The sequence below is a fragment of the Prionailurus viverrinus genome, chromosome F1, assembly GCF_022837055.1.
Source record: "Prionailurus viverrinus isolate Anna chromosome F1, UM_Priviv_1.0, whole genome shotgun sequence".
Taxonomy (NCBI): domain Eukaryota; kingdom Metazoa; phylum Chordata; class Mammalia; order Carnivora; family Felidae; genus Prionailurus; species Prionailurus viverrinus.
In genome coordinates this window covers 28,594,457-28,613,361 of record NC_062577.1, presented here as the reverse complement: position 1 = coordinate 28,613,361, position 18,905 = coordinate 28,594,457, and the positions used below count along the sequence as shown (strand labels likewise).

The 18,905-nt window shown below is 35.8% G+C and overlaps 1 protein-coding gene across 1 annotated transcript in view; it reads left to right on the top strand.

The window, feature by feature from the left end:
• Positions 1-18,646, top strand: part of PPP2R5A (protein phosphatase 2 regulatory subunit B'alpha) — a 66,754-nt gene extending 48,108 nt beyond the window's left edge. The window contains exons 4-13 of the mRNA XM_047840823.1: positions 1,171-1,263; positions 5,097-5,227; positions 6,320-6,379; positions 7,271-7,379; positions 8,056-8,109; positions 14,306-14,356; positions 14,656-14,775; positions 14,859-14,986; positions 15,702-15,803; positions 17,500-18,646. Of these exons, the coding sequence (XP_047696779.1) occupies positions 1,171-1,263; positions 5,097-5,227; positions 6,320-6,379; positions 7,271-7,379; positions 8,056-8,109; positions 14,306-14,356; positions 14,656-14,775; positions 14,859-14,986; positions 15,702-15,803; positions 17,500-17,632 (981 nt within the window). The 3' untranslated portion in view covers positions 17,633-18,646. The remainder of the gene's footprint in view (positions 1-1,170; positions 1,264-5,096; positions 5,228-6,319; positions 6,380-7,270; positions 7,380-8,055; positions 8,110-14,305; positions 14,357-14,655; positions 14,776-14,858; positions 14,987-15,701; positions 15,804-17,499) is intronic.
• Positions 18,647-18,905: the final 259 nt, after the last annotated feature.

The window sequence follows — 18,905 nt, the reverse complement described above, 5'->3', positions numbered from 1 at the left end:
ACAGCAATCTTTTTTTTTTTTTTATGTTTATTTATTTTTGAGAATGAGAGAGAGAGAGAGAGAGAGTCCGGGGGAGGGGCAGAGAGAGAGGAGGACAGAAGTTCTGAAGCAGAGAGCCTGATGTGGGGCTCAAACTCACAAACTGTGAGATCATGATCTGAGCCGAAGTTGGATGGTGAACCAACTGAGCCATTCAGGTGCCCCTTTTTTCTCCCTTCTATATGTGGCCCAACTATACCTGTTTATTGAATGACTGTTTTTGCTTTAGGATATAATCTTCCTTTTTTATGTTTAGGATGCTTGATTAATATGTTTTTCAATAGCTAATAAAGTAAGGCAAATTCCTTACTTTAAATTCCAGGGGCTATACTCCTGTCTTTTATGAGCTGTTAGGTTACAATAAAAGAACTTTCGTGTATTTTCCTCTCTTCTTGAAAGACAGATGTAGGTGTGATGGAAGCAAGTTGAACTAAACGTTACTTTATTTAATTCTGATTTGTGGTAGCAAGTGAACATTTTCTGCTACTTTTAAAATGCTTGGCCCTTTTTAAGTAGAAGTCCTGCTGTGACTTCCTAGTTTATTCACCTTGGTAAATAGACATTCCTTCCTGAACCCTGAATTTACATAATTTGGTTCATTACTTCCCAAGTGTAGATAAGGTATGCTGGTTTTGATTTAATTGTTTGCCCCACTATAGTTTTATAGAAAGACGTGAAGGTTTTCTTTTTATTGTTATTGATACACCAGCCCTTGCAATCTAGTTTATTCTTACCTGTAAGTTTCTGATCTATATTTAAAGAACTCTAGAAATTAAATTGAAGTGGGTTAGGAGTCCACTGGAAAATGAACATGTTCCCAGTGAGTATGGACTACAAAACAGTCTTTCTTAGTTCAATATTTTGTTAGGCAAAATATTTATTTTCTAGTTCCTGTAATTACAGTTTCAACAAGTGATGTGAAGCAATTAACCCCCAAATTTACCAGCTTAGGAGACCAAATTGTGAATGTATATTTAGTTTTTTAAAAAATGTTACCATCTCATCACATTTTCTAATGAGCTCTGAAATCTCCCTCCTAGGTTGGTAGGGGAGGTATGTTTGGTATGAAGTGATTAATAGGGTAAAATTTTATAGGCATCATCTTAGTTTTTATTTGACTTTTTCTCATAGTTGGTGTATGAATTCTTCTTAAGATTTTTGGAGAGCCCTGATTTCCAGCCTAGCATTGCAAAGCGATACATTGACCAGAAATTTGTACAGCAGGTAAGGAATTCTTATGTCTTAAATTTCCTTGGGTTCATCTTAGCAATGATTCATTAATTTGTGATTGAAATAGTCTGTCAAAACTTAAATGGTTTATTTTACTTTAACATCGTTTAATACTCTTGCCAGACAATTAGGGTAAAAGTGAAGGAGCTATGAGAATACGAGAGTATTTTAAACAAGAGTGAGCTTCTAATGACATCAGTGGAATTACATCCAATCCTGAATTCTTACAGTTATTTTATAAAGACCAGAAAAGCAAGCCTTTCTGGACAATCTGAGAAAATTTGGTATGACCATTCAATCAAAGGGCAAGAAGCTTTCTTTTAAATTTTTAAGTCTTTGAACTTGAACTTTGGGGTATGTTTTAAGCATTGTAACTTTGAAATGACAGAGAAAAAACAGAAATGGAATCACCATTAGGAGTTTGGGCTTCGGCTCCTTTCCTGTTATTGGTTACAATTACCAATGACCTTTCCTTTTTCCTTCCCCTTAGCACCTTGGGCATTCTAGCCTCCCAGTTCCTAAACCGCAGATAAATGGGATATTTAAGAAGAAAAGGAGATAGAGTGAATGAAACATAATGGGATACCTTCTTTTATTTTATAAATTAGTTATAAGCTATTATTTTTTGGAAACTACATACTGAAAATTAATTTTTCAGAATGTGTTCATTTTTATTTTAATCTTCAAAGTCTTTTCAACAATGTAAAAGCCTCTCTTTAACTGAGGGGAACTGGCTGGCCCTAGACAGGATTGTGGTGAAGTAGACCAAATCTTTGCAGGTTTATTTTCTCTTTGGAAATACTTATCAGTATGTAAGGTCTCATTAGGAATTTGATGCTCTTCTCTTCTACAGTTATTTGCACTTCCAAGAAAGGTAGGAGATGAGTCAAAAGGTAGCAATGAACCCAGTGCGGAGGCGAGGACTAAAATCATTACGAGGACCTTTCCTACCCTCTTACCACTGTTGTATAATAAAGATTCTACAAACATGAGTTCCGCATATTTATTTAGAGTTCAGTTTTCATCATTTATAGCGACATCTGACCTCACATAAAGTATTCTGACTAATTGCTGTTAGTGTATTGATTAATGAAGAATATTGTCAGGAATATGTCCTTCAACCATTCAAGCAACTCTTCATAAATTACAAAGAAATATTGGGTGTGTGCTAACAGTAAAATTTACATTTCATTCACAAGTAAAAATCAGATTAAATAGAACTTTGTGATTTTGGTAATTGCAGATGAATGCATATTTATTTCCTTCGGTAGCTCTTGTGTGCTACAGAAGGAATAGAGTATATTAAGGAACTCTAGTAATACCACATTAAATTGTGTTTAACATAAAAGCAGGTTGAGGGGGACAGTTGCCTTAGTGCTTCTTCAGTCTAGAGCTTGAGGTATTTCTGCTGCTGGCTTATTCCATGGGTTTGAAGAGAAACAAGAAGAAAACTTCTACTTTATACTCTAAATACCTGAATTATCTGAGAAACCTAAGCCCAGTAATTTGTTCCTAGCAGTTTATATGGCTGTGCTTTCATAGATCACTTCTGTGATGTATTCATATTATGTTATTCTTTATGAATAGTATATGAGAGAATCCTTAGCTTTTGTATTCTGAAATTATTTGATTAGGTGGTAATTTTAAGATGTAAAAGTACAGGAAAAAATTAAGTATAAATTTGGACATTCATATTTCAAGAGAAAAAAAATACTTGGATAATTACAAGTTATGTTCAAATCATAGGATTTCAGAAGAAAGAAAGAAGCTAAGAGCTTTTTATGTGCCTGGCATTGTCCTTATATGCTTTTATATCAAGCATGTGTGTCTAATTTTACACAGCTAGTAGATGGCACAATCAGGATTCAAACTAGACTCTCTCTGACCATAATGTTCCCTACACTTAGAAGCACAAGATTAGTTTCAGCCTTCTTCATTTTATCAGTGATGAAAAAGCTCAGAGGTTATGAATTACCCTTAAAAGCAAAGTTAGAGATAAGTATCACAGCCAGAATAAGAAACAATTTCCTGATGACTAGTTTTATGTATGTTTTATTATATGAATTTATATTTATATTTATAAATAGATTATTTAGATTACAGTATTTCAAAATAGGTTTCTTTAAATAGATTTAACAGTTGGCGAACAGGTATTCTCTAGTTTATATTTTTCTCCTGAGGATCAACTCGTACTAAATTCATTTATTCTTGAATTAAACATGTCAACCTTAACAAGTAAGGGCCCCTTTTATTAATTTGCAAGCTTATCTTCTAAGTAAACCCAACATCAGAAACTTGAATATGAGTGTCTCAAATGAGTAGGTTAGCCATTTTTAATTAGAATAATTTGAACTGAATTTATTAGGTATATTAACACAAATTCTTATACTCTGGATATTTTTGTTTGGAGCCTCATTCAGGACTTTAATAACCTAGTGAACAAAGAATGCAGACTATAAACAAGACATTTGTTTAAGGGTATGTAAGTATGACTAAAGTCATCACAACCCTCAAAAGACATTCACTCTAATAGAAGAGATGCATATGTAAATAATCACATACAATTCAAGACAGAATGGGAAAAGAACTTTGAGGAGTCCAGAGCTTGCCATCTTGACTGTAATTATCAATATCAAAGTACAGAATGTGGGGCGCCTGGGTGGCGCAGTCGGTTAAGCGTCCGACTTCAGCCAGGTCACGATCTCGCGGTCCGTGAGTTCGAGCCCCGCGTCGGGCTCTGGGCTGATGGCTCAGAGCCTGGAGCCTGTTTCCGATTCTGTGTCTCCCTCTCTCTCTGCCCCTCCCCCATTCATGCTCTGTCTCTCTCTGTCCCAAAAATAAATAAAAACGTTAAAAAAAAATTAAAAAAAAAAAAAGTACAGAATGTAAAATTCCTTGATGACTTCATATAGGTAATTATATTCTATATAGAGAAATTACTTTAAAATTTTTCCTAAGAAAATCCAATGTTTTATTTAAAATACAGTAATACCATTTTTTGACAGCAGAAATTCAGTTTCTTTGCCATTTTAAAAATGGGAATTTGAGCTTTGACTTTAAATTTTTCAAAGATCTCTTTATTCTGCCTTTGCTGAAGAGTTGTGTAGAGGTATAGGAGGAAAATGGTGAATTAGCCAGTTTGAACTGGTTTAAACTTTTGCAGCCAGTTGCTAAAGTGACTTTAAATAAAAATCTGTAGTCTCATCTCTATTTCATTATTTCCTGAATGACTTTTACTCTATTAGCATGTATCTGCCAGTACTTTCTCCTACTAATTAAATATTAATTTCTGAGCTGTTGGCATGGTGACTTGATTTTTAGTGTAAGATCACAAAACAATTTTAGTTTGTATAAATCTTTCTAGTAAACAGGAAATACTCATTTGCACGTGTATTTTCAAACTTCATTTATTTAATGACTTGCAGTTTGCAAGCTTAAGATTTTTGTATGTAGTTTTGAATTACTATCAAAAAGCATTAAAAATCTCTCAGATTTCAAAACTTTAAAATTATGAGCCATGGTTAGTAGTCAAGAAGAGGATAGAATTTTTAAATGAGTGGCAAAGCAAAAAAAATACAAAACAAAACTATACACTTTTTGAAGTATTTATATTTTTATGTGTTGTTTTTTGAAATGAAGTGAAATGAAATACTCCTTAAACTTTTCTTTAGCTTCATTATTTAGCAAGAATAGGCAGAATCCTGATAAGGCAGAATCATTAAAATTTTTCTTAAAAACTTCATGGGTTATCTTGAAATCAAATTAGAATAAAGTGAAATTTTAGCTCAATTATTTTTAAAAAGTAATTTCTCAGATTTTTTTTAAAGCTCCTGGAGCTTTTTGATAGTGAAGATCCCAGAGAACGTGACTTCCTGAAGACTGTTCTGCACCGAATTTATGGGAAATTTCTTGGATTAAGAGCATTCATCAGAAAACAAATTAACAACATTTTCCTCAGGTAAACTGGTCATATATTCATATATAGCACTTTTCCCCTTCCATGTTTTCTTTTTATTCCAGTTCCTTTAATTTTTATATCTGAACTTTTGATAAGTATTTGAGTCATTTTTAGCCTGTTTTGTGGGTGTCGTGATTGCATGTAACTTTTTCAAAACTTGCAACTTTACTTCTCATCTAAGTGGACAATAGTTATGAAGACTGTTTAGAATAGGTAATACCAATGTTCATGTTTAAGGTTTATTGAGGAGAATTTATGTCTAGTTACCTACTTCTTTGAGCCTTTTGTTTAAAAAATTGTGTGTAAATATTTAAATCAATAGCTCTTGAAAGTAATTTTGATTTTCTGGCAAAACTAATTAAATTTATATGGAGTATATATTTGGACTATAAGTGATAATCTGTTAAGTAATTGCTTCTAATTAGGAGATTTTGCTTTAATGTAACCACATTTAGGCTTGGTTTATTTGGAAATGTGGCAGAATTAGGCTAGCATTCGTATGATGTAACAATTCGAGATCAGAAATGGCTGCCTCCTTGAGAGACTGCATCTTCCTGAGGTCTCTGTCCTCCTAAGTCTACTCTAGTCATGATACTTCCCTGTCCTGTAGTCATTTGAGTTCATGACTTCTGCTTTAACAGCAAGCCTAATCTTGGAAAGCTAGACAGCCTGTTTAGTTTAGGTTTAGAGAAACTATGAATAAAAGTGGCTTGATTCCATATGGGTCCGTCCTTACCTCGTAGATTTTCCTGTGGGTGGAGGTTTCCTATTTTGAAAAGTATTTCTTTGAGAAAACCCATCTTTCTTATACATTTTTCAGTAAAATAAAATCTTCCAGGTGAAATAATATTCTGTTATCTCTGCAGCTAGATTATAGCAAAAGTGTATGTGACTTAATAGGAATTAGGCCTTATTTTATAAGATTGCTTAGAGGTAACTAGTTTGGGGCAAGATAGCTTACAAAGAATTCCTGAAGCACACTTGTAGGTTTCTTATAGTTGCCCTTAGGATTGATTTCTCTACTTTCCTGCCTCTTAATTTAGTTTTCTAATGTTTGAGTTTTCATTACACCTGTCTTTATTTTAAATTCAGGTTTATATATGAAACAGAACATTTCAATGGTGTTGCTGAACTCCTTGAAATATTAGGAAGGTAGGTCATTGTTTTTTAAGAGTTAAATAACTTTGAACGTTTTATGTATTAGAATCTTACTGGGGTTGGAGAAATTATTTTATATTTTAGAGTTTAAATATAGAGCACAAGACATAGCTTCTCAACTGAATTCTTTTTATAGCTTTTTAAGCGGTCAGCATATTAAAGTACTTGCCATGCAAGACATCTGTTTTAGAATAGGCTTCTTCCTGCTTTTGAAGCTGTGGCATGTTTTATGCCTGATCTTGCCAGACTGCCTCAGAAATTATAGGATCTGATTGGGAAGAAATGAAATAAACTATAGTGAATCTTTGATGAAGTTATAAGAATTCTTGCTGAGATATTGATAGGCCCTTCCTAATCCGTCTGTTCTTTTTAGAAGAATCTATAGCCTTTTAGTTTATGTGAACATTTTGCTTTCTGTATTCATCACATAGCAATATTAACTTGAGAAGATTAGGCCCCCTCTATTTATAGTTAGAGAGTGATTATGGAGAAAACTACTTCTTAATTTCAGATCTTTTAGCAAAGTAAGAGAAACTTCAGAATGTACTTCAGAAAATACTTCTGCTTCAGAAAATTTTGAAAGTTCTAACAACACTGTGATACTAACTCTCCTGTGGCTTTAGGTAGGAAAATAAAGGCAATGATGCATAAAGTGATAGGCTTTCTAGAAAATGAAGATAGAAATTACTTCCTGGGACTTGAATTGGCAGTCCCAGTTTTCTTTTTGGCATCATTGAATGACTTAGAAGAACAGAATTCATAAAGTCATTCAACACCAGGAGACTGAAGCAGAGCAGTGTTCCTTAGGTACTTACTCATGGATATAACTTTTGGAAATAAAGTAGTAACTACTTAACCCTTCCCCCTGCCTTTTTTTCCCTCCAGTATTATCAATGGCTTTGCATTGCCACTGAAAGCAGAACATAAACAATTTCTAATGAAGGTTCTTATTCCTATGCATACTGCAAAAGGATTAGCTTTGTTTCATGCTCAGGTAAGTTTCAGACAACTTTCAAATGAAATGAACATTGTTTCAAAGGCTGATATAAAGGCAGAGAAACTGAGAAATATTAAGGCAGCAATTTTAGGTATAATTAAGCAATTTGCTTTGTAAATTAAAGCAAACTTTCGTTATAATTTAAACGTATTACAATATTTAGCTTTATTAAATAAGCTCAATGCACTTTTAATGTAGATATAGGAGAGATAATATCCAGTTTTCTTGTTTTCTAGTCTAGGCCCTGACTTTGGAAGGCAGCTGTGCTCACCACTATACCACCAACGCCTAGGCCCTGACTTTGAATGAGTCCCACATATCTGCAGAATGTTCCATCTAGCCCTGATAGTGTAGTTGGACAATGATTTTAGTCTCTAGGAGTATGTAAATAATATCCTATCAGCATAGGTATACATGCAGAAACTTGCTGAAAAACTAAAGTGTTAGCTGTAGTCCTTACATTCAGAAGTTACTATTGAAAAAAGAACATTTTTTGACCTATAAGTTACTTTTCAAGCTTAACAAGTGACACAGTTGTGAATATATTCATGGTTATATATTGGGTTAGAGTAAAATTTGTTAAAATGAGGTAATCATTTGTGTTAACTAAATATAAAAATCCTGCATCACTGTTTCTTTCAGTAATATTTATAAACTGTCCCTTGCATTTTAGCTAGCCTACTGTGTCGTACAGTTCCTGGAGAAAGATACCACACTAACAGAACCAGTAAGTGTCCTATTTATTTTTGTCTTTAATCTACATTGTAGCATTTCATTGTGGCTTTTTCTTTTTTTTTTTTTTTTTAATTTTTTTTTTTTTCAACGTTTATTTATTTTTGGGACAGAGAGAGACAGAGCATGAACGGGGGAGGGTCAGAGAGAGAGGGAGACACAGAATCGGAAACTGGCTCCAGGCTCTGAGCCATCAGCCCAGAGCCCGACGCGGGGCTCGAACCCACAGACCGCGAGATCGTGACCTGGCTGAAGTCGGATGCTCAACCGACTGCGCCACCCAGGCGCCCCTGGCTTTTTCTTTATACACCTGTGTAGAACTATCAAACAGTAGTAATATACTTTAAAGTCATTTAGAAGGAATGTTAGGTTAATCTGCATTCAGAGAACAGGGTTGGGAGGGGAAGTTCTTATGAGTTATAGGATGTCTCTTGAGTAGCTTAAATATAGATTAACACTAAAATATAGCAGAGATATGTGATGATAGGATCTAGTGACTTCATGTGAAATTTTACATACATATTGTCTTTACTGACAACATTTTTAATCTTCATTCACCTTTTAAAATTAAAACATACTGTGAGGGTCCCAAAACTATTCCCTGGAGTTTTGTTTTGTTTTTAGAACTAGGATTTTCTCTCTTATTAATAATAAACTACATGATAGGGATTGAAAACATGTCCTTGCCTTTGGTGATACAGATGTATTCTTGGAGTAAAGGTTGTTTATGAATCAGCATAGCAATTCAGTCTGAATTCTGTTGACTGTTGCCCACAGATTCAGGAGAGAATAAAAATGTTACTATGAAAATTGAACATTTAAGAAAAACAAAAGGTAAGGAGAAATAGAAACGTATGAAAGCAGAGAAAACAACCTTTTTACACTGATGAGTATTTTGACAGAATGTTTTCTAGGTATCCTTAATCTAAATATCTAAGAGTTCTTGAAGAAAAGCAAAGCATTTAAAGGATTTAAATGAGATTTTCTTTATTATGAAGTTACTGAGGCTATACCTAGGGATGCTTGAAAAGATTATAAACTTAGTAGTCTTCCTCTGATTGAACTTTGTGTAAATGAACAAAAGATATTTTTCCACTCCTAATACTTTTGAGTTTTTGAACTTTTACACTTGCAAATCTTTCTGGAAACAGCTAAAAAATAGTTTTTTCAAGACTAATCAGGAGAAATAGGAGCCTAGTATTACATGAAACCACATAAACCTCTAAAGTAGATTAAAACATAATATAAATCCATGGTACCTCTCATCAGACTTCAGACAAAATCCATACCATAGTAAGTCATGGTTCATAGTTGAATTGTAGACAGATATAATTTAAACAAATTAATATGGGATGGATAGAGAAGAAAGGTTATTTCTTTTTAAAGAGTAGATTAGGGAGGATGATGGCCAGAGATCTTTCTTAGGGGAGCTGAGTTAATGGAAATGGGAACAGGATGAAGAGGTAGAAAGGTAAATGTCCAGGTTGACAAAGGAAAATATTTTTCAGTTCATAATGATCTGTACAGGTATATAGATCTTTCCATTTCTCCCATAGTCCATTCCAGCACCAAAATTATGGCCATGTTACTTGGGTTTGAGCCTTCATATTTATTCTCTAGAAACCTGGTATTCATATCTAAACTTATTGCAAATTATAAGTAAGTCAGAACTTTGGCTAGTTTATTACATTATTTAGGTACCCAGATCTTCAATTGAAATTATTTTCTAAAATGGAAATGGCTTTAATGTTACTTCTCTTTGTGAAAGTAATGTGTGTTAATTTGGTTCACACAATACAAAATCGTAAAGCACAATGTGGAGGAAGTTCCTTAAAATCTTGTCACCTAAAAGAGAACCATTTAAGTTGATGAATATATTTTCTAGAAATTTTTTCTATATATATATATATATGTGTGTGTGTGTGTGTGTGTGTGTGTGTGTGTGTGTGTGTGTGTGTGTAGGTTCAGTTGTAGGACAGTGATCAGGTGTTTTTACTTCTCAGTATAATGTGGCTATCTTTCCATATTAATCTGTTTTATTGCTTTCACTGGTAGCATTGAATTCCACTATATGGATCATCATAACATATTTAATCAGTCTTGAATTTATGGACACATGAGTAGTTGAAACATGTTGCTGGGTGAGGGGATGTTTAGGGTGTTAGAATTGTTCTGTGTCCTGTCTGTGGTGTTGGTAACAAAAGAAAATCTATGTGTATATAAAAATCCTGAGAACAAACAGTACACACCTACACACACACACACACACACACAAATTTTACTATATAAATTTTTTTTAAGTAAAAAAAATTTTTTAAAAGCAATCTCTACACCCAATGTGGGGCTTGAACTCATGACCCCAAGACCGAGACCACATTCATGCCGTACTGTGTCAACCAGGCACCCCATGTATATATATGTTTAAAAATCATTAAAATTAAAACCATGTTGCTGAGTCAAAGAGTACTTACTTGGAAATTTTAACATATTCCAAGCTGCCTTCCAAAAAGTCTGAACAATTTAATACAGTCCAGAGTGTGAAGATGCATTTTCCTTCACCATGGCCAATGCTGAATGTTACGCTTTAAAATATTTGCTAGTCAAAGAGGTAAGAAATCTTACTTTAATAGGTTTTTATTACTACGAGGATTAAGCCATCCTTTTATGTGGTTATTGATCATTTACATTTCTGTGTTCTTTGCCTACTTTTAATCATTTTCCTGATATATTTTGCAAATAGTTTTTATGCATTTGGAGTTTTTAAATTTGAATATAGTTTTGTGTTTAAAGTTTATTTTGAGAGAGCGAAAGAGAGTGCAAGCGGTAGAGGGGCAGAGAGAGGGAGAGACAGAACCCCAAGCAGGCCCCGCAAGCTGTCAGCATGGAGCCCGACATGGGGCTCGAACCCATGAACCATGAGATCATGACATGAGCCGAAATCAAGAGTCAGACACTTAACCGACTGAGCCACCCAGCGGTCCCTGAATATAGTTTTCAATCTTTCCTTAAAGAACTGAAGAAAAATGTTATGTAGTGGAATCTATTCATCATTATGGTTTCTGGCTTTGATGTCGTACCAGAAAAATCCTTCTACCCTTTAAGATTATAAAAATATTCTCCAGTATCCTATTCTAGTTATTTTATGGATTTCGTCTTTACCTATAAAATGTTTATTCCATCAGTAATAGTTTCCTAGGGCTGCTATGAATTACTACAAACTTGGTAGCTTAAAATAACAAAGTTATTCTCCCAGAATTCTGAAGGTCAGAAGTCCAAAATCAAGTTGTCAGCAGGGGTACACTCCCTCCAGTTGCTCTAGGGGCGATTCCATTCCTTGCCTCTTCCAGTTTCCCGTGTCTCCAGGCGCTCCTTGGCTTGTGGCGTTGCTCCACACTCACACTGCTGCCTCTTCTGTCTGTCCTCTGTGTCTTTTACAAGGACACATCACTGGATTTAGGGCCCATGCAGATAATGATGATCTAATCTTGAGATCCTTAACTAATTTTATTTGTAAAGACCCATTAAGTCACATTCATAGATTCTAGACATTAGGACACAGATATTTTGAAGGGCCATCATTTAACCTGCTACACCATTTGAAATTGAAATCTGTGTGTGACAAGGGTGAAGAACTGGTCTTTTTTGTTGCTTTTTATTAGTTTTCTGTTGCTATGTAACAAGTTATCACAAAATTTAGTGGCTTAAAACAATCATTTATTAGCTCATAGTTTCTTTGAGACAAGAATCCAGGCATTACTTACCTGGGTCTTCTGCTTCAGGGTCTCCAACTAGGCTGCAGTTGAGGTATTGGCCCTGGCTGGGCTCTCACAGAAAGGATCACATGAGGAAGGATCTGCTTCTGAGTTCATGTGGTTGTTGGCAGAATTCAGTTCCTCAAGTGCTGTTGGACTGAGGGCCTCAAGTTCCTAGCTGGCTCTTGGCTAGAGACTACCCTCAGTGCCTAGTCAGTTCCTGACTAGGAACTGCTCCAACAGAGCAGCTTGCTTGATCAAAGCTTGCAAGATGAGAAGGCTCTAGACAATCTCCTAGTAAGATGGAAGTCACAATCTTCTATAACCTACTCATGGAGGGGATATTCTGTCCCTTTTGCCACATTCTGTTGGTTAGAAGTCACTAGGCCAGCCCAATTTGAGGGGATGGGATTATCCAAGTATGTGAATTCAGGAAGTAAGGATCATGGAAGATCATTTTAGGAGTCTGGCTACCAACACAGCTACGTTTTTTCTTTCTAAACGGGAAGACAGCAGTCCAAGTACCACCACTTAATTGGCTAATTCATCTATTTTCCATGGAACAGAAATGCCACCTTTTTCATACATATATACATATATGTACATGACTGTAGATAGTCTTGTTTCCTATCCCTGCCTGCTTCTTTAAATAAACTCTACACCCTACACCCAACATGGAGCTTGAACTCATGACTCCCGAGATCAAGAGTTGCATGTTCTACTGACTGAGCTAGCTACACGTCCCTATTTCATATCTTTTTGCCCGTTTCTGTGCTGATATCATCTCATTTTAGTTGCTAATATCAGTAATATGGGTTCCATTCCGTTAATTCTCCCCCTCCCACCCAGAAAAGTTCTTGGTTATTTGCTTACACTTACAGATTATAGAATAAATGTTTCTAGTTTCAGAAAGTAATTCAGTTGGTATTTGATTGAAATTACATTAAATATAGGAAAAATGTATGATATTGAATCATCTCATCTATTTGTAGTCTCTCACGATCAGTAAACATTTCTTGCAAATTTTATTCTTTATGTACATTAGTTTTTGTTAGGAAATGCACCTTTTTTTATTATTACTGATACTTTGTTTTACAAAGGTATTGATTTTTATATATTTATCTGGCCACATTGAATTTGGCTACTCATTTTAGAAATTTTGTTGTTTTTTAATTTTTTTAATGTTTATGTATTTCTGAGAGAGCGTGCACGTGTTAGCAGGGGAGGGGCAGAGAAAGAGGGGGACACAGAATCCAAAGCAGACTCCAGGCTCTGAGCTGTCAGCACAGAGCCTGACGTGGGGCTCGAACTCACAGAACTGCAAGATCATGACCTGAGCTGAAGTCAGATGCTTAACTAACTGAGCCACTCAGGCGCCCCAGTAATTTTTGTTTTTTAAATTAGGGAGTATATAATTATTATATACTTAGACAAATAAGTATAATTTTGGTATTCCTGTCCAAGAATATTCATTGGATCCTTTTTATCTTATTGGACTGTCTCCTGAACAGTGTTCTTCCTAATTTGAATAAGTGTTTATTACAGGACCAGGCTATTGAATATAACTGTAACTGGATTATAACTATAACCTAAAAGGCTGTCAGATACATTTCCACGAAAGTACCAGGCCCTGATGGTTTTACCACCTGTCTCCAAGAAATCACTATATAAGATGATTGCTGATGGTTTCTAATAAATTCTCTTCATTCTAGCTTACTAAACTAAATTCTTATCAGAATATATAGGCAGTCAGACATTTTGAACAACTGTTCAAAATCTTGAGATGATCATATAGTTTTTTTCCTTTTTAACTTAGAACTGTTAATGAGTTGAACTATCCTGGAATTTCTGGAATAAGGCATAATGGGGCAAATATTGTCCTGTTAATGTTCAGTTTAGTACAAATCTTTGCAATTATGTTCACTTAAATTCACGATCCCTTCCATGTATCTTGGTGATCAAGATGGTGCTAGCTATCAAATAAATTGGGAAGCTTCCTGGCTTTCTTGGTGCTTCAAATGGTTTTAAGTAATAGAAATTCTTTGTTCCTTATTTTCTCCCTAAAGTAACTTTCCTCACTCATGCCACCAAGTCATTATCATACTTTCCTTTATTTTCTTCCTAGTAAGTAGCACTTAACTATTAAAATTACTTACATGTTTCATGAATAACTTCCATTGGTCTCCCTGCATTTTGAAAATCCGGGTCACCAGTCACCTGTCTTGTTCATCACTGTCTTCCTAGCATCTAGAACAGTATCTGGTACAGACACACTCAGCAAATACTTATTCATGGAAGTGTAAAGCCGAGCAGAAAGTCTGGGGATACACTTAAATATTGATCTACTTCAGAATGAATGTTATGTAATCACAATTACTAAAAATTTCCTGGGATTGACCAACTTCATGGCTTAATTTGTGCTAAACTTCTTTTTTGCAGGTGATCAGAGGACTGCTGAAATTTTGGCCAAAAACATGCAGTCAGAAAGAAGTAGGTTTTGTTAAACAAAAATAGTACAATCTCACTAAAACTTCTTAATCTTAGGGCTTCAGTATATAAACCACGCAGCTTTGGGCTTGGCTGTATTGTTACTGCTACCTAGCAGGAGCTGGTTTTCTGGGGATTGAAGAGACCTGGTGGGATAGCTGAGCATTATAGTAAATTGTGTATACTATCAAGACCTTTTTTGTCCCTGTGTAATTTATAGATTAGCCTTCTCATTTGTAGTTTTGTATGTTATCTTCATAAAATTTGTCATACTTATTAAAAGAAAAATTTTTTTAACCTAGGTGATGTTTTTAGGAGAAATTGAAGAAATCTTAGATGTCATTGAACCCACACAGTTCAAAAAAATTGAAGAGCCCCTTTTTAAGCAAATATCCAAGTGTGTCTCCAGTTCTCATTTTCAGGTATGATGTTTTCAGCGAAGCCATTTTTTTATACTAGCCTTTCCTTTATCTTTTAGTTTTGACGTTTCTAAATGTTTTTTTAGGTTGCAGAAAGGGCATTGTACTTCTGGAATAATGAATATATTCTTAGTTTGATTGAGGAGAATATTGATAAAATTCTGCCAATTATGTTTGGCAGTTTATACAAAATCTCCAAAGAACACTGGAATCCGTAAGTGTCTTTTATGTTGATCGCGGTATTCTGATATTTGTGCTTTTTGTCTTTGAATCTCCTAACTCATACATGAAACCTATACAGATTTGGAACTTACTCTAAGGTTAACATCAGTTTCATTCCATTGTGCACTCGATATACATATAGTTTCACAGAGCTGTAAATACATGTATGTTGTTAATTTCAGTTTAAAATTGCAAACCCCCCTGAAGGTAGGACGACCTGGTGTGACATTCTGCACCAGTGTATGGTCAAACCCAGTGGGGGAGACCAACCAAACATCCGCCAAGGATGCACAGACCTCGAAGGTCGGTGCTATCCCAGGGAGAAGCGGAGGTGCTTAAGGTGTAGATGTTTAGACTGCATATATTCCAACCTCTGTAACACCCTTATCCTCCTTTGTGGGTTTTTTGTTTTGTTTACAAGTTATGATAGGTGATTTTTTTCATCTTTTAATACTGTTAGCTTGAGACTGGAGAGCAGCCATGAAGGTAACCATAACGCTTTAAGAGTTTAAGCATGGTAAGAAAGACGTGAAATTTTGGAATCAGACCATCTCTATCACCCCTGGCTGTGTGACCTTGAGCAAATTCCTAAACCTCTTGCACCTTTGTCTGTCGTCTCTAAAATGGATTAAGTGAATCAGCCACTATTTAGAGATGATAGTCATGTTGTATTTCCTATAACCCAGCACTGCTTACTTTCATTTTAGAACCATTGTAGCACTGGTGTACAACGTGCTGAAAACCCTAATGGAAATGAATGGCAAGCTTTTTGACGACCTTACTAGCTCCTACAAAGCTGAAAGACAAAGGTATTTGGTATTTTTAATTACCAAGTTATCCATACACTTTAGGTTGGTTGAAGGTGATTTCAGTTCAATAAGGTATCTTGCCTAAGTTAAAATTAGCATTTAAGTCCGTCACATTAGAGAATTTCAAACTATATGCTTAAAACTCTTTTAAGTCATTTCCAGATAAAAAACTTCCCCTACTGGTTAGATTATGATTTTAATGTGGATTATAAATCCTCTCTTTATCTCACTCTGAGGCTTAGACTTTATCAGTCTAGCAGCATCTGCATTGTGAAATACACTCTCTGCCAAATTTATAAAATTTGATATCTTATGTATCTATGAAAATCGTCTTTGTCTGCTTTACTCTGCAGCTGCTCTTTGCACAAGTTTGGTAGTTTTAAGCCGCACATTTTAACGAAGTGGTATCTTAAAGTCTGTGTTTTGGGTTTTTTGTTTTTCAGTCAGAGGGAGCTCACATAGGTCTCTGGCTCAGTACTATCAATATTTTGTTCCTTGCAACAATATATAGGGATGATAGCACATACCAGCATTTACACACCTGCCTTAGTGATCACCTCTTTTCAAGAACTTCATATATAAAATGATCTTGTAAAAATCACTTCTCATTCATTTCAGACATCAGGTGGGTAGTAACCAGTCAGTATACCTGCGCCCACGCATCATTTGAGAATAATAGCTACCATTTACTTTTAAGAAGTTTATTACCTATTGTTTGTTTGGAAAAGCTGATCTCTTTTGACTAAAAAGTTCCTAATTGGGGTTTTCCTGTGGCAAGTAGAACAAGAATGGCTCCTCTTCAAGGGCATCCTAAAAAACCACGCCTTTCAGGCAGAAGTTAAACATTGGGCAGCAGTGGGAAGAAAAAGATGATTTTTATAACAAAAAGATAACTTGTATATTTCATACGCCTAACCGTTATCTGCAAAATGATAATGGCATATAACTGTGGAACTGTAAGTCCATGGGGTGTTTTGTTTTTTTAGAGAAAGAGAATCCTAAAAAGGCTCCATGCTCAGCGCAAAGCCTGATGCTGAGCTTGATCTCACGACCCCGGGATCATGACCTGAGCTGGTATTGAGAGTCCGACGGGACACTCAACCAACTCAGCCACCCAGGCGCCCCAGCCTATGGTTTTTTCACATGTTCGTATAGTCCTTCAGAACAGTTTGGTCTCAGTTATTCACAGTTGTTTCCCTTAGAACTGAAATCAAATAGTTGAAACATATAAAATATTCTGAGTTTTGTTTTTCCAGAGATGATTCAAACTTTAAAGTTCTCATGACATGTAAGAGGTGAGAGAGAAAGACTGGTTAGTGGCTAGAGAGGTGATTCTACCTGGAAGTGGCTCCAGCCTGAGAGCCAGCCCTTCTGTCTCTGTAAAAGGGTGACTGTGCCAACCAGGGTGACTGCAAGAGGTTTAGGTGAGAAAGGGAATGTAATAAAGCATGAACGACAAAGTGGTCATGGAAGTGAGAACATGTAGCAGAGAGAAAGCAAGGAGTCACTCTGCGTTGGTACAGGAGAGTGACAAGAGTAATCAGGTGTCCAAGTAATTGGAGCTCAGATGCTTTAGGAGAGGGAGTTAAATGAAATGGGGGTGAACAATGCGTTCTCCAGCAGACTGCCAAACAGCAACTTTCTTCAGGCCCTAAATTAAAGGTTTCTGACTACAAAAATTTTGGTTTCTCTACAGAGAGAAAAAGAAGGAATTGGAACGTGAAGAGTTATGGAAAAAATTAGAGGAGCTAAAGCTAAAGAAAGCTTTGGAAAAGCAGAACAGTGCTTACAACATGCACAGTATTCTCAGCAATACAAGTGACGAATAAAAAAAGCCACCACCTCTGTTGGATAGGCAGTTTTGTACACTTTTTTGAAATATGTAAAAATTATGAGACAAACCTCTCAGTATAATACAATTAAAAGGCCAACTTTTTTTCTGGCAACTGTAAATGAAAAATATGGACTAAACATAGCCCTGTGCTGTATCATGGCCACAGTATATTGTAACCTTGTCTAATCATGGATTTATTGTGTCACTTCTACAGTTTCACAGAAATGAATGAACTTCATCATCTATGATATGAGTGAGCTAATTATGGGAGTGGTAAGAATTATGACTTGAATTCTTTTTTTGATTGTGTTGCACATAGATACAGTAGTCTGCTCTGTATATTTTTCCCTTTTATAATGTGCTTTTCACATTGCTGCAGACCTTAGTTACATCCTAGGAAAAAGAACTATGATGGGGGGGGGAGTTCCCTGCCCTAAGCCTTCCTTCACTAGAGTTGCTGCACTCTGGAATTTGAGCAGAAACTTAAATCTCCAGGCTTTTTAAAGCACAAAATATAAATAAAAGCTGGGAAAGTAAACCAAATTCTTTAGATTGTTCCTCAAGAATATCCCTCTTCATCTGCAACTCCCCACAGTAATGAGCCCAGATTTGTGGAGGCAGCACAGGTAAACGCTGAGCCTGCCTCTCAGTTCATTCCTCCTCTTCCTCCCAAAGGCTGAAGGCAGGGCCTTTCCAGTCCTCAGAACCTGCCCTTCCTTCCAGCCCCTGCTGACCCAGGGAAGGAGGCTTTGAGTCCCCCAGTGTGGTGACACAGAGCACTCACGGTCACTGGCTGGCTTTATTTAAAGGAAACGCACTAGGCTGCCCCTGTAGAGTTCTGAGCAAGCTGACTAGAGAGAGGTCTTGTATGTTTTCACTTGGTCAAGTATTTCTCACCTCTTTTGTTATGAGTACCATTCCAATCTCTTGCAGTTGTGTGGAAAACTGTTTTGTAACGAAAGATCTTCATTGGGGGATTGAGCAGCATTTAATAAAGTCTATGTTTGTATTTTGCCGATGTGGTCTTTGCTTCTTCCAGCTCTGAGACATCCAGAAGCAGTCTGCTGCCTCTTTATACAATGTCTGCCTAAAATTCTAAGTTCTGGGCTAGCCTTTTGTCTTCATGTCCTTCTATGTTCAGAGAACAGGCTCAAATTACCTTAAATGTCGGTTTTAATTAAAAATCTCAAAGTTTATAATAAATACTACTTCTTTGGGTGAGGAGTGGTTCAGGGAAACGGTGGCAGAGTCAGACATCAGACATTACA